At 41.7% G+C, this 16,116-nt stretch overlaps 1 protein-coding gene across 5 annotated transcripts in view; it reads left to right on the top strand.

Moving 5' to 3' along the window:
* The window catches only part of TNIK (TRAF2 and NCK interacting kinase), a 433,646-nt gene that overhangs the window by 100,815 nt on the left and 316,715 nt on the right, over positions 1–16,116 (top strand). For all 5 annotated transcript variants that reach the window (XM_069083584.1, XM_069083583.1, XM_069083581.1 and 2 more), the window contains exon 2: positions 4,530–4,595. In XM_069083584.1, coding sequence (XP_068939685.1) covers positions 4,530–4,595 — 66 coding nt within the window. The remainder of the gene's footprint in view (positions 1–4,529; positions 4,596–16,116) is intronic.

The raw sequence follows: 16,116 nt of genomic DNA, 5'->3' as shown, positions 1-16,116 counted from the left end.
TCCTTGGCAGCTCAGGGGGCAGGTCTCAAAAGTCCAGGGCAATTCAAAGTGGCACTCAGCAATGCTCTCTGTCTCTCTCTGCCTCCACGAGGTGCTGCTTCCAAATAGTTCCTCTGCCTCTCTCTTGTCTCTCCAAAATCTACGTCACCAGCTCCTCCCAGTTCAGGACTTTCTTTTCACATCAACAAGTCAATCCCACAGGTGGGATTAACAAGCTCTGGGTTTTAACACAATCAATTTGAAAACCAAGCCAATACAGTGGAATCTTTAAATGCCATTACTATCACAGCCTCTCCTCTTCCTGACCTACTAAACCAACTTAAAGGCTTGGAGGTGTTGCCTGTCCTCTGAAAGCTCTTGCCCCAGGAATGGGGAGCTGGCCGGGCCTGCTTTTCTGGACATGGATATCTCAGCCTTGAATTGAAGGCAGACAGACGAGGCCTTCTCAGAGTTGTTTTCTGTTCTTCACTCTTTTCCCCTCTTCATGTTTTTCAGGAACCTTGAGCAAATGTAATTCACGGTCATGATTCTCCTTGCTCTTTGTTTTTGAGTCAAAATGTTGAAAGTAAAATTGGGATATTTTAGGCAAATGGAGAGCCTAGCTCCAAATCTGTTGCTGAAGCATTGCTGAGGAAATGAACTCCTAGGAACCTTAACTTAGGGGGAAAAAAGCAGCTACCACCATGGTTTGTTGTCTCCCCTTATTTTTATTTATTTTATTTTAAAAGTTGGATTCTTCTGCTCTAAGTAAAATCTATAGATTAGGGCCATCCCTGCTTGCTCCAGAAGGCATCTACTCATTGCTTCCAGGGCTGAGCTCACCCAGGGCTATGCTTGCCTGATGCCCCACTCCAAAGGGTATCCCTAACCCTGGGACACCCTCACTTGGCTTGGTGCCCCCTTGCTATTATTACTTCTGAAAGCTTGGTTCTGTCATTTACTACCTACAAGTATAGTGAGACTTTGGGCAAACAAATCTCCCTAAACCTGGGTTTCTTTCTCTGTAAAATGGGAGGATTGGACCAGGTTGGCTTTTGGAGTTTGTTCTAGGCTCAAATCTCTTATTCTATGAGCCTATGACCACTCTGGGTTTCAGTTTCTCCATCTGTAATATGAGTGGATTGTACTAGATGGCCTTAGAGATCCCTCCCTACTCTCAATCCATGATTCTAATCTTTCTAGTCATTGTAGCTCTAAATTGACATTGCTCTGGCATAGAAATGTCTTTCCCTCTGCTTTTCCTTCATGAACAAAAAGATTATGAAAAATTCTAACTTGCCTTTTTCTGAGTCCACATGGGATAGTAGAGAGAGAAGTGGAGTTAGTTTCAGGAGAGACCTTCTTTTGATGCTAACTGTGCTAAATAAATCTAGGAACAAGTCTGTGAGTTAAGATCATGGAAAGATGACTAAGGCTTATTTCAGATTTCCTCATAAATATCCAGAGAGTAAGGATGTGGTCATATTTACAGCAGCACATAGTTCTTGGAAATATGATTAAACATGGTGTGTCATAGACTTAATAGGTTGGAGAAAAAGAAGAGACCTGAGGATGGAAAAAACAACAGTATGGGGTCAGGAAGAAAGAAGAGAGGTTCTCCAGAAAAGGAGACAGAGAAAGGGGTGAGAAGAATAGGGTGGGATAGTATCCTGCAGGAGAGGGTGACCTTTAGAGCTGCAAAGAGACAAAGGAGGAGGAAGCCTGAGAAAAAGCCACTGGATTTGGGTGATAAGGTGTGTGATGACCTTTTAAGAGTACAGATGCAGTTGAGTGGTAGGGATGGAAGCCAGATTGCAGAACTGGGGTGTGAGTAGCTGCCAAGTATGGAGAATCACTGAATATGCACGATCATTTATAGGTGTTTGGCAGTAACAGAAAGGAGAAAAATGAGAGGGGGTAGTGCACGGATGGTGTAGAGAGGGACAAGAGAAGGCTCGTAACACTAATCCCTCCATTTCTTCTTCCTCTTTCTCCCCGAGGATTAAAGGGGAGCTGAACATCTTTGGAAACATTGAAAGGAGTCACTAGAGTGGGAAAAATTGAGGATATGAAAGAGGGAGGGAGGGAGGAGGAGAAGGAGAAGAAGGAAGGGAAGTGATTGTTGTAGCAGGGTCCTGAAGAAGGAGGAAAGGGAAGGGAAAAGTTCAGATTGAGCAGGTAAGGAGTAGGACTGTTTTTTGATTAATGTGCTCAATTCAGAGATGCCTTTCTTTGTAGTGAAATATAAATGGTGTAAGGAATAGCACCTTTAAATAAAGGTAAATATATGTGAGCACAAGCAAAGTGGGATTTGTTGCTGTTGCTTTTCTTCTTGTTGGAGTTCAGTTTCTTAGGCTCAGGCTAAATTGTAAACATCTGAAGGATTGATCTCCTTTGAATCCTGGTAATTCACAGTTGTGCTGAGTCATGCAGGTTTTGTGCCTACTGGCTCTGAGCCAATCAGGGACTGCGTGTTTGTTATATATTCTGGGAGGTTGGCATTTTTGCTTTGGGGGGGGGTTCACTCATGAGAAGGATCTTTTTTTTTTAAGCCATTTGGGTTAAGTAACTTGCTCAAAGTTACATGGCCAGGTGTTTCTGGGTGTGGTGCTGAGTATCTGAGCCCAGATTTGATCCCCAGGTCATCCCGACACTGGAGCCGGTGCTCTTACTTGCTGAGCCACCTGGCTGTCCCTAAGCAATTGGGGTTAAGTAACTTGCTCAAGGTTACATGGCCAGGTGTTTCTGGGTGGGTGCTGAGTATCTGAGCCCGGGATTAGATCTCCAGGTCATCCTGGCACTGGAGCTGGTGATCTTACTCGATGGGCTACCTGGCCACCCCAAAAAGGATCTTTTGATTTCCTCATCGAGATCTGAGTAGCTGTATGTTTAGATCCCCCTGACTGCTCAGATGTCTGTGCTCCCTCCATCCAGTGATGTATGTAAAGTGTATAGCAATATTGCTTTATTCAGACAGCTGGAGTCCTGTCTGTTGGTCTTTGTGCTAATTTCTTTGTATTTTCTATCCTCCTTTCTCTGTAATTAAAGTAGGATTGTTAACCCCTTTAAAGCTTTCTGTCCTTTATAAAGCAGATCAGAAGAACCTGTGCTAGCAGATCTTCCTGGGTGTGCTAGGGTGCTTGCTACTACAATATATTTATAGAATATAAGAGCTAGAATAGGTCTTAAAGAACCTCTAGTGGATAGAGTGCTGACCCTAGAGTCAGGAAAGCCTGAATTCAAATCCATCTGTGTGATCCTGGGCAAGTCACTTAATCATAACTCAGTTTCCTCATCTGTAAAAGGAGCTGAAGAAGTAAATGGCAAACCACTTCAGTATCTGTGCCAGGAAAACCCAAAATGAGTCACAACTGAAAACAACTGAACAACAGTCCAAGTACAACATGACCATGAGTCCCTTCTGTGATGTCCCCAACAAGGTTTCTTTATATAAAGTGTTGCTTTTTCTATTTCCATGCCTTGAAATAGGTGGTCTCCAGTGCTTGGAATATATCCCTCCTTTCTTCTGTTTTGTAGATTCTCCAGTTTCCTTCCAAGCAAAACTTCCTTTCCCATGAGACCTTTCCTGATCACATACCCCCCTCCCCAAGTTCTCAGTGCTCTCTCCTTGACATTGCTCTGTATAACAGGTCCAGACCAGGCTTCCTAATTGCTTTGTACCTATGATTGTCTATACATGGCATAGCCCCCTGTAGAATGTAAGCTCCTTAAGAGCAGGGCCTATTTTGCTGTTGTCTTTCCTAGAGCCTGGTACACAATCAGTGTTCGTTGAATTGTCATCCAGCCTTTGCTGGATGTTGATGTCCATTTTTATTGGAAATTGCTAATAGACCATAGGATTGATTCTCCTACAAGTATAACTCAGCAGTAACCAGAATAAATAAAATAAAGAGTTCAGGGATTCACAAAGAGAAATCTCTAAATAATTAATGTCAACTTCGAGATGCCTTATTTTTCCCACCTACTCCACCTATCCCCACTCCAGTTATATTAAAGGTACAGAATGTGAGGCCCATTTTTGAGAAACACCTTAATCCTTGCTCAGTAGATGAAATGTTGAACTTGAAGTTGGGAAAACCCAGGTTCAAGTCCTGCCTCAGCGACGAGTTGTGTGATCATGCACCTCAGCCTCAGTTTCCTTATTTGTAAAGTTGGCGTGGTGGTAGCACCTCTCAGGGTTGTTCGGAGGATCAAAGAGATGATATATGTACTTTCCAAACCTTAAAGTTCCATATAAATGTTAGTCACTATTGCTATGAACATCATTCTGAATTTCACTTAAAGGTACATCTGATTTCTCTGGATTTGAATTGATATAATTGGAATATAAAATAGAAATAATAAAGTAAATATTAACCAATTTAATACCTCAGTTGATTTAATACCAATTGTTGATTTAATGCCAACAGTCATGGGTTCTGCAAGTTTCCCTTGTTGAGCTGCTACGCCCCCTTGCTTAAAATAGAATGTTTCTTGGATAAAAGCAATTCACGAATAACAGATTCCATTTTTGTTGCTTATTTTTTCAGGACCCTGCAGGGATCTTTGAATTGGTGGAACTTGTTGGGAATGGAACCTATGGCCAAGTCTATAAGGTAAGGTCACAGTCCCATAACTAAGGCTTGTTGTGTTTCCTTATAGGTGGTTATTGACCACTTGGTGGCATTTATTTGAGCAGCGTCTGGTTCCAACAAAACTGATTGAAGTTGATGTACTTTTGCCTCTATAGAGGTGATGATTATTTATGAAAAATAAAACTCTATAAAGTTTGAAGGAAAATGGATCCTTGTGCTCTAATAAAAGGAGATTAAAAACAAGACTCAGTGAATGGTTTTTCTACAAGAGCTTGGTTAAAGGAACTGATGATATTTGCCTGGAGAGAAGAAGGAAGGGTCACATAATTGTCTTAAAGACATTTAAAGGGCTGGAACATAGAAGAAGGATCAGGCTTGTTCTAATAAGTGTCATAGGGCAGGACAAGGAGCAATGGATAAAGACATGATAAAGGGCTTCCTGTCAGGAAATGTAGCCTGAGAGTCAGAATTGTCCCCAAGGGCACACAGGATTCCTGGGGATGTGGCAGATTCCCTCTTATTAGTGATATTCCAGTGAAGGTTGGGTAGTGAAGGTGGGAGGCATCTCTTTTCAGGTGAACCAGATGGATTCTAATGTCCCTTCCAGCTCTGAGATTCTGTAAGTGGGGCCATGACTTCTTACATGATGAGGACACTTGGATGGTCCAACTGGAAATCACTTCAGTAACTTTGCAAATCTTGTGAAATCTTTTAGTACAAGGATTGAAGTTCCCCATTTAGATCAGAGGAAGATAGGTTCAGCACCCGCTGCAGTTGAACAGGTTCTTCTCACTGGAGGTGACTGGGTAACAATAAATCCCTAATGCCCCATCCTCCAAAAGGACAATTGAGTCAGATGGCAGGATGCCTCTGAGCTCTAGTCTTTGGGGAATCCCTTATTTTCTCATTGTCTAACTTGGATTCTATAATTTGACTATTTCTGTTGTTTGTAAATTACTTATTGTGGTATTTCTTCATGACAAATGAAATCTGATTTTAGGTTTTAAAGCCCTTTGAGGCTTGCTCAGCTCTCATTGACTCTAATTACTGCCAAAGCAGGTTTTTAAGGAGAATGAAGGCTGCCATCTACTACAGAGTTTTAAGCTGTTAAATAATCAAGTCTGGAAAAAAGGATTTGGTGATGGCCTGAAGCAGAATCTAAATACATTTTGTAAGCAGTCTCGGCAGAAAAACATCCACACCATAGCCTTCTGTTCAGAGCAAGAAATAGAATTTAAACTTGAGATGCTGTCAGAGCTCCCATTGCTTGATTCTTTTTAAGAACTTGAATTCAGAGTTTGTCCATAATCTGATGAATCTGTGAGTTCACTGATGTGGTCATGTGCTTCTTTGATGCTAATTGCACCCATCGATGGGTGCATCCCCATCCTGTCCATATAATCTTTTAAGTTTTTGGTTCTCAGCTTTTATTATTTTCCCTTGAAAAGTGAAAGTCCAACTCATCTAATAGAAAATGGAGGAAAATATACATCTTCAGGGAAAAAATTGGAAGTGATTATGATTGTTGCTCCAATTTACACCTAGTGATTTTCACCTGTGCTGCTAAAAGAAAATGGACTGCCATTACAATAGAAACTTCTGGATACCACTCTTACGAGGTGATTTTGAGGAATTACGCTCCTTTTCCTGAATGGGGAAATGAAATGGAATTTCCTATGTAGGTTCTGACATGGCGTTCTGTTTTTTTAAAAAAAATCTTCTTGAATGACTAGGATTCCATTTGATGCCCCAGATCCTTCCTCTTGTTGATAGGAATGACTGCCGATTGAACCTGGCCTCATTTTAGCATGTGCACTTCAAATGTTCTTCAAAGTACATGAATCTGACACTCTTAAGAACCTAATTTTTTGGAAAACACTGGAAATGAACCAGCATAAATAGTTGTTTTTCTTGTGGGTACAACCAGATGGTGCTGACTTCAAGAAAAATATGTCACCCTTTCTTTAAGAGAAAAAGGCAGCCCAATTCAAGGGCTGTTCAAAGTTAGCCCAATTCAAATTAAGAAACCCAAGGCTTTGAATGAGCATTGTTGTGTGAAAGAAAGAGCCAGAAAAGTTGGGTTGAAATATAGACTCAACTCTGTGTGTTGTTGGGTAAGCCACTACACACCTCTGGGCTTCACTTTCTTCACATTTCAAAATGAGTACTACATGACCTCCATGCCGCCTGCCAGATCCTAATCTGATCCTGGGAGATCTTCACAGCATCTGCTACAAATTCCCTTTTCCTCTTGGGTTCCCTCTGTCACCCATCAAAATGCATGCTCCTTGAGGTCGGGGCTGTGTTTCTGCATTTCTTTGTGTTCTCAGAATTTAGTGCAGTGTCTGGCATGTGCTGAATACTTACTGAATGATTGTTAATTGATATCTTGTGCTACAGCTGTGGAAACCCCTGCTATTGCTGAATGGAATGGCAATTTATCTGTAAATTGTAGTCATTGGAAATAGCTTAGGGTGCTCAGATGTTAGGTGACTTTCCCAGAGTCATGGTTTTTGCAAGACAGGCCTTCCCGATACAAGGCTGGCCCTCTATCCACTACATCTGCACTCTATTTTATATTGGTATGGAATCCTCAGAGTGGTACCATTTTTTAATAGTGACTAGAAGCTAGCCTTGTAGGTAGTAGAGTCTGAATTGGAAGGCATCTGCCAGTACATTTCATCCATGCTCAAAGTAGAATCCCCTCTACGCCATTCTGGCAAAGTGGTCATCCAGCCTTCACGTGAAGCTCTGTAGGGAGGGGCAGCTGACTAGCTGCCAAGACATCCTATTCCACTCTAGAACATCTCTAATTATAAGGCTGCTGTGTCTTATATTATATCAAGTCTAAATCTAACCCATAGTGACTTTGGCCCATTGCTTGGAGTTCTATTCTCAGCAGCCAAATGAATTTAACCTCTCCAAAGCTGGCACGGTGCCCTGCACTCACTAGGCATGGATGAATATTGATTGATTGATTGCTGAAGTGGTCCAGTCCTAGAGGGAGTATTTGGCCCTAACTCTGGAGACCTGAGCTCATGGTCGACATCTCCTTCTTGGCTTTTCTCTTGATAAGATGGAAATATTTGGGATATTTGACTGGACTGATCACAGGGATGTTCTAAGCACTTGGGCTGTGTTCAACCAAGAACTGGAGCTCTTTATCTTATGGAGCTGTCAGAGATCTTGAACAGTGGCGGTGAACTTATATAACTGGTACCCATTTCATGCAAAGTCCAGTTGCTAGGTAACCAGTTGTGGCTGGATTCATACTACTCAAGCATGGAGACTCGTTCCTGAGTCATCAGAAGCTGTTGTGCATGGGGTAACTGGTGGGCTGTGCTGACAATATAGTCCCTGCTGGCCATTTGAATGACAAAGCAGATGAAAGTTTGATTGAAAGGGTTACCTTTAATATATAGTTAGCAACTTGGTTTTGGTCATATAAAAAAGGCTGGTGCACAGAAATCTGAGTTAAAGAACAGATAAATTAGGAGGTAGTTATTTGCACAGCAGGGTATACTTATTGCAAAGAGCAAAATATCTTTCTGGGGGAAAAATGATGTGCATATAGACATTTCGTCATTTGGATTATTTGAAATGTAGCAGATGGGTAGGCTATCTCAATGAATCCTCTGTTGAATCTTCTCCTAAAGCAATAATAACCCCCAGATTTATCTGTATAAATCCATATTTTCATATGTCAAGTTATCTTAAAATGAAATATAAGTGCTCTGGAGGATTATTGATTTTATAGAAGAATTCCTTGTTAGAAGCTGTTCTAAGATATTTATGGATTATTTAAGGATTCTGCATTGCATAGGATTGCTGCATTTTTGTCTCTATCTACTACAACTAGAATACTCATTGGCACCCAGTAGGCATTTTAAAATGTTCTCCCTATTTCCCAGCCATTTTCTTGACAGTTTTGCCAATAGATTTACTGTCTGGGGCAGCAACCATGCCCTAGAGGTTCTAAGCCCTTTATCTCTAAAAGTTCCATCATGGTGTCCGTGGTCCTGAGATTGGTTTAGTCTTTCTGTCCTAGTTCTCTCTCTTCAGGTCAGGAACTATGGTCAAATCAGGAATGCTAATTCTTGTAGACAATGTCAAATATTTGGGTAACTACCTCTTAAGACAAACCCAGGAACTATACGAACACACAAGTACAAAACACTTTTCACACCAATAAAGTCAGATCTAAACATGTGGAAAAATATCAATAGCTCCTGGGTAGTCTGAGTTAATATTTAAAAATGACAAATCTACCTAAATTAATTTACTTATTCAGTGCTATAGCAATAAAGCTACCAAAATATTATTTTATAGAACTAGAAAAAAAATTCACCTGGAAGTAAAAAGGTCAGGAATAAAAAGAGAATCGATGAAAAAAATGCAAAGGAAGGCCACACCTAACCGTACCAGATCCAAAACTATATTATAAAGAGGCAATCATCAAAATTATTTGGTACTGGCCAAGGAAAAGAGTGGTCCTACTCTGTGCCAGATACTCTATGCTTAGCCCTTGGGGGAAGGGAATGCACATTCATTACCTACTCTGTGCCAGGTACTAGGCTAAGTGCTTTACAGATATCTCGAGTGCTGTGAGGTAGGTGCTTTTATGATCCTCATTTTACAGCTGAGGAAGCTGAAGCAGACAGGTTAAATAACCTGTGCAGGGTTACATAGTTAGTAAGTGTCTGAGGTCACATTTGAACTCGAGGCTTCCAGGCCCAGTGGTCTATCTCCTGTGCCACCTAGCTGCCTCTGGGGCTAAAAATACAAAGAATAAGACACTCTCCAGGAGCAGTCTAGAAAAGATAGATTGAAACCAGATTCCAAACAGAGTACTTTGTATTTTATCCTAGAGGTGGAAAGGAGACAATGAATCTTCTTGTGGCTTCCAATTGAAGAGTATTATTTTGGCAGGTCTATTGATTAGATGGGAGATGAACCAGTCTGGAGGCTAGGAGTTCCATTATGGAACTATGGAAATCATCCCAGGGAATGGAATGAAGGAGAAGATGGGACAGGCAGTTTTAAAGCACAGATGTTGTGGGAGTATGATACAAAGTGGATAGAGGAAGAGTCCAAGGGGCTCTGCAGTGAAGACCCAGATGCGATTCGATAATAAAGTTCTAGTGCGCTCAGTGGTAACCCACAAGCAGAGAGGGTAGATGATGAGGATTGGATCTGGACAAGGATAAGTGGTGATAGGATATAAGGGCTAGGTATTCAGGGGTAGGAGCTAAAGAATAGTGTTGCTGGTTAGGTGTTGCATCAAGATTTCAAAGGCAGAAAATTGAATCCAGAACAGGAGTAATGGACTGGGAAGGCCAGGAAGGGTAGAGGCATTGCAGTTGTGGTGGTGACAAAAAATAATGTCAGGGTAGCTTAGGCATAGAGAGAGAAGGAGCGAGTGGTCAAATGAATGTCAGTGTGCCGGATTAGTTGACCGCTTTGTATATAATAATAATAAATAGAATTTCCATAGTGCTTACTATGTGCCAGGCACTTTATAAATTTTTATCTTATTTCATACTCACAGTGACTCTGGGGGGTAGGTGTTCTTGGTATCCCCATTTTACAGATAAGAAAAATGAAGCAGATGGGGGTTAAGTGACTAAACTTAGAATCTCTGTTCTAGATCATGGAAGTCCAGGGGAACGGGTGATGATAAGACCAAGAGTGTGAATGTCCGCAGGTATAGCTCAGCTGCAGTGGGGGTTGTGGATTCTGGGAGTGGGGGAGGCTGATGGACCAGGAGTTTGGATGGATTGAGTGATTCTGTGGTGGTGGGTGTTTTATTGGAAATGACCAGGGTTTATGTGTATGATTGTTTGTATCAAAAGTAAAGACCCTTTATGTATGTAATCTGTAATCAGGGGGCCAGAGAGGAAAGTCCTGGGCTAAATCCTCTTGCTTGAAGATGCTGGGTGAGCCATTGAATTTCTCTGGTTTGTAGCTCTCAGTGAAGTGAAAAGAGCATGGGATTTGAAATACAGGACCCGAGTTTGCATCCTGACTCTGCTGCTAGGTGGCCTGTGTGACCTGAATCCCATAGATGACACATTCTTTCCAGCTCTGAATACCATCATCTTACAAAGGAGTGTTGGTTCACTGTATCTGCTCTGCTGACCTCACAGGGTTCTTGTGGGAAGCAAAGAAAAGGGCTGACTCACGGATTCTGGGTAAACTGCAAAGAGCTGTGGTAAGATAGTGAGCTTCCTCATCAGCTTAGTGGGCAACTTCTTCCAAAAAGAATCCCCTTAGTGGAGTGTAAGCTCCATGAGGACAAAATTGTCTTTTATTCAAGCTTGTATTTGTATCCCCAGTGGTGAGTACACAGTACACCTTTAATAAAAGCTTGTTGCCTACCATGGCTTTGGGGAAATGGTTGTGATACAATGGAAAGAGCTTTGGTTTGAAATCCAAAGACCTGGGTTCAAATATCAGCTCTCCATGACCTTAAGTAATTTTACTTTTTCAGGCTTTTATTCCTCATCTATTAAAATGTGGGAATTGGAATAGATGATCTCTTAGCACCTGTTCCTGCTCTTCCAGCTCTGGTTCTATGATCCTACAAGAAAACCCAATTCTGCTTCCAACCAATCACCCATTACCTTGTTAACTTCTTCCAGAGAGGCAGCACTTATAACTTTCCAAATATCTTCTACTCTGTTTGGTTCATTTTATCCAATAGATAAAGTCTCAGGATTATTTAAATGCAGGAAATATCTTCATTACAACTGGTAAAAATGATCCATTTTACTTCTGCTCCTGGGAGAAGGGAAGCAACTTCATCTTGGCAAACATTTACTTGGTGGGCTATTCACTGTAACAGTCCTCAGTACGTTGTACCTCTAATTGTGGCCTGTGCTGCTTCTGCCTCATGCTGTGTTCCTGTCAGCTCTAATAAATTAAAGCTGAAGTAAGCCATGCACCTATGGAGGGGAGACCCTGACAGGGAGAGCACCTGTGTAGGTGGGAGAAGCCACCTTCTCCCTGGCAGGTACTGGTACTTCAAGAGCTGCTGGCAAAACAAACGCTGGTGTGGGATGGATGATTCCATGCTGTTAAAGATGCTGCCAACCTGAACAGTTTCTTCTCAGGCTGGCCACAATCCAGGGCTTTGGGGGTCAGAGTCACTTTCAGGACTATGAATATTATGTAGGTTACTCATTCCTGATATTCTGAATTCAAGCTGGGAGAATTTTATTAGGGTTTTGTCTCTCTGTCTCTGTCTCTCTCCCTCTCCTCCTTGTACCTTCTGCTCTTTCCCATTTTCTTCCTTTCTTCTCCTTTTTCTCTTCCTCCTTTTCCTCCCCTTCCTTCTCCCTCTTTCTTTTCCCCTCTCCATATCTGTATACATGTATGTGAGTGATAACTGGCTCATATCAGGAATGAGTGAAAGAAAGAAGGGAAAACTTTATTCAGTGCTTACAGTGTGCCAAGTATTGTACTAAGTCTTTAGTGGAGATATAAATATAGAAGTGAGATAGTCTCTGCCCTTACAGAGCTTACATTCTAATACAAGACAGCACTGATAGGGGAGTGATGGCCAGTGAGAGGTGTTTTGGTCTTGGAAGTCACCGTTAGGGTCAGTGGAGTCATGGGTAATTTATTGACTTGTTCTTTCCAGGACTGATATTGTTGATTTGATTCCTCTTCCCACAGCATGAGATGGATTATTTGTACAGTGGCCAAAGCCAGGCAGAAAGATGGATGGGGGTGGGGATGGGGATGGAGGGGTGCCATCTGGGGCTGGCTAGATATGAACTCTCACCAATCTGGACAGGATGGCCCTCGGGGGGGGGAGCAGAAAATCTCATCAGGTGATTTTTTAAAGGACCCTTCATGTCCTCACTTGATTTTATTCTTATCTTTCACTCCTGCATTTGTAGTATGATTCTACCAGTTGCTTCTCATAAAACTCCTAACTTTCTTGTAAGTCCAACAGGACCTGGGTTCAAATCCTGATTCTGATGATGCTCACTTCCTGTGCAACCTTGTACATTTCACATAGGTCCTCTAGACCTTGGTTTTCTAGTTTCCAAAATAAGGCAAGGGCTGGAGAGGGGAGGCTGGATACGATATTCTCTGATGGCCTTTCTAGCTCCACAGCTAGGACCTGACAGCTGTTCAGCATCTCAAGTACTTCTTTCTAGAGGTCTTTCCTGGACCCTCCTCCCCTTCACTGCTACTTCCACCCCCCTTATATCATGTTTACTCTGTAGATTTTTCTATATACTTCTGTCCCTCTCTCCCCATATGTGCGTGTGTGTGTATGTATGTGTATATATGCACATACACCAGTATATCTATATATACACCAAGATTTTCCGTCAGTAGAATCTAAGCTTCCTGAGGATACAGACTGTTTCATTTTGATTGTGGTGACTCTAATGCTGATCACAGTCTCTGCTGTATCATCGTATGCACTAAATAAGGGCTTGACTGAATTGAAAAGCATTAACAATGTGATTTTCTCAAAGGCCTTGGTGAAACCTGGTCCTGCAGTCTGGGCCCTTTAAGGGGGTTTCACAGATAGAGTTTTACTGATGTGCAGAGAACACTGCGAAAAATTCATTTGTCCAAATTGAGAATTGAGGAGGCAACATTTTCTATGTCCATGAAACTGCTGGCTAGTGTTGGGAACCTTTAAAACCCATTCCTACTCCTTCATTCTGTGATTCTTTTCTTCTGTTACAGTTTCAATATTTCTTTCATTAAAATTCTTCTCTGATGACAAATGTCACCTAGAAATAGGATCATGGAAAGAGATTTATCTGGAACTTTCACCTCCTTGAGGTCACCAACACACTGCGTAGCTTGGTGCCTAACACAGAGAAGGAGCTCCATCAAGGTTTCTAGCCCTCTCCTTGCCCTTCCTTTAGAACTTCCATGGAAAAGGCTCTTTTAGGGGGAGCGTCCCACCCTTGGAGAAGCTTCACTTGCATTTCCACTGACTCAAAACCTTCACACATTTCAGCTTTGCCTCTTAATTCTTCCTTGTAAACTTAACTTAAAATAGGCATATTTCCTGGATATTTTTCTGACAACAGTGAAATCACATGCCAGCACATACTCTGCACATCTGCCTCTCCATATGTTAGAAATCTCCCAAGATTATTCATTCAAGACCTGCCTCTGTATATATCAGGTGACTGTCCCAGAGCTAGGATTCTGTAACTCAGCCAAGATCATGGGAAGCTTCCACAGTCTTCGATTTTTCTGCCTTTGATGATTTTTTCTTCCTCCTCCATGACCAAAATGGTGATCAATAGCAATGTAGTTTGAGACTTAAAGGGCCATCTTATGACATGTATGAATTATATGAGAAAGTAGTGGTAGGACCCCTAGCTCTGGAGTTGGAAGACCATCAAATACACATTGGAAATCTTATCACCTACATGAGTGTAGGCAGATCCCTTAACCTCCCTGGGCTTTGTTGTTTCAGTTTCCTCATCTAGAAAATGAGGGAGGTGGTGAACTAGGTGGTTTCTGAGGCCTCTTCTGTCTCTAGCACCAATTTATCAGTAAGGAAACACTTGTATGAAATGATGGAAGGAGGGAGCAAGACCGAAGGAACAAGAAATGTGTGGAACTACAAATGAATTTTTTTTCTAAAAAGAGCCAAACCCCTTGCTCTGGTACCTTCTTCTCTGAAAATGCTTTCCCTGACTGTGTGTGTATATGTGTACACATATTCATACACACACACACACACACACACACACACACATATATATTCAGTAGTTTTGACTCTTTGTGACCCCATTTGGGTTTTTCTTGGGCAAAGATACTGGAGTGGTTTGCTATTTCCTTCTCCAGTTCATTTTATAAATGAGGAAACTGAGGAAAACAGGTGACTTGCCCGGCATCATAGAAACAATAATAACAAAACAATAAAAACAAAGCAAAAAATAATAACAAAACAAAAGAAAAAAACCCAGGAGAGTACTGAGAATCTTGAATTCTGGTTCCCATCTTGGTGTAGAGATGTGTTAAGATCAAAGCTAGAGAAGTGTGAAAGCTGATTAACGATGCTAAGAAAAAAAAATCTACCAAGTGTGTACTACCTGTCCCTGGCAGGCTGTACCTTTGGGACACAGAAAGTATAATTTTAATTCTTACCTTGGGGACAAAATTAGGAAGATCTGCTGCTGAAGTGCCCACCAGAAATTATACACCAAAGCCCCTTTAAACCTGCTATAGGGGACCCCCACTAGGTTCCTTGGAAACCACCTAATAGGCCCCAATAGTAAAGAAATGTTTCACCTGTGTTGCTAGAAACATACCACAGATTCCCACGGATTCAGGTCTGTTTCGCTTCAGTAGAAATAATACTGAGAAGGCTTCGCTTCAATAGAAACAATACTAAAGGCACTGTACCCCCTTAGAAACATGCTCTGTTGCTAGCAATCACATTGTCTATAAAGTTATGTCTCACAGAAAGCTCAGGACTGTCTTCCCCTCTGAGAGGCAGTCACCGGCCGGTTAATAAACACTCCTCTCAAATTATTATTGATTTTGCTGTCTTGATTTCTTCATTGTCTATTACACTGCCAGTTTTGGTCCTGACTGGATGGGAGACTGTGTTGTCTTTCCAGGCCTCCGTTTCCTACTCTGTCCAGTGAGGACCTTGGATGAGATGATCAAAGTTCCCTTCTAGCTACAACTTTCTGGGACTCAGTAATTTTAGAATCTTGTTGTTAGGAGGCCCATGGGAACCTAGCCTAGTAATAATGCAGAGCAGTCATGACACTAATTGTTTTACTAAATGGTTCTTTTTAGTTGTAATCTACAAAAGATAGAACTAGGGATGACAGTTTGGTAATTAGTCACTGATTTCTTAGCCAAGTGGAGAAAAGTTATTATACAACACACGAAATCATCATTTCCCAGGAGGATCGTTTCTACCCATAGCAGGACTACCAAATGTAGAAATCTTTGCTTTCTAAAAATGAACAGCAGCAGCAGAAGAAGGAGAAGCGTAGGATGGGTAGGCCAGAGATCTGACCTTCAGGCTCATACCCCCACATTCTCCTGGGCCTCGATTTCTTCCTGCCCTCCTTTAAATCCCAACAAAAATCCCACGTTAAAGGGAAGCCTTCCCCACCACCTCTTAATTCCAGTACTTTCCCTTGTTAATTATTTCCTGGATAGCCTACTTTGTATATATTTGTCTACATGTCTTCACCTGCATTAGCCTGTAAGCTCCTTGAGGGCAGGGACTGTGTTTTGCTTCTTTTTGTACACACAGGGCCTAGCACATAGGTTTTTGTTGTTTTTTTCAGTCACATCTGACTCTTTTTGACCCTATTTGGGGTTTTCTTGACCAAGATACTGGAGTAGCTTTCCATTCATTCTCCAGCTCATTCTACACAAGGAAACAGAGGCAAACAGGGTGAAGTCACTTGCCCAAGGTCACACAGCTAACAAATATCTGAAATCAGATTTGAACTCAGGTCTTCCTGACTCCAGGCCCAGTGTTTTATCTGCTATTGCACCTCGCTGCCCCAGAAGATGCTTAATAAAT

The sequence above is a fragment of the Petaurus breviceps genome, unplaced genomic scaffold (genome assembly GCF_028583685.1).
Source record: "Petaurus breviceps papuanus isolate PSGF00001 unplaced genomic scaffold, PetGlider_PUasm1.0 173, whole genome shotgun sequence".
Taxonomy (NCBI): domain Eukaryota; kingdom Metazoa; phylum Chordata; class Mammalia; order Diprotodontia; family Petauridae; genus Petaurus; species Petaurus breviceps.
The sequence above is the reverse complement of the archived record's forward strand: the minus strand, read 5'-3'. Positions and strand labels throughout refer to the sequence as shown.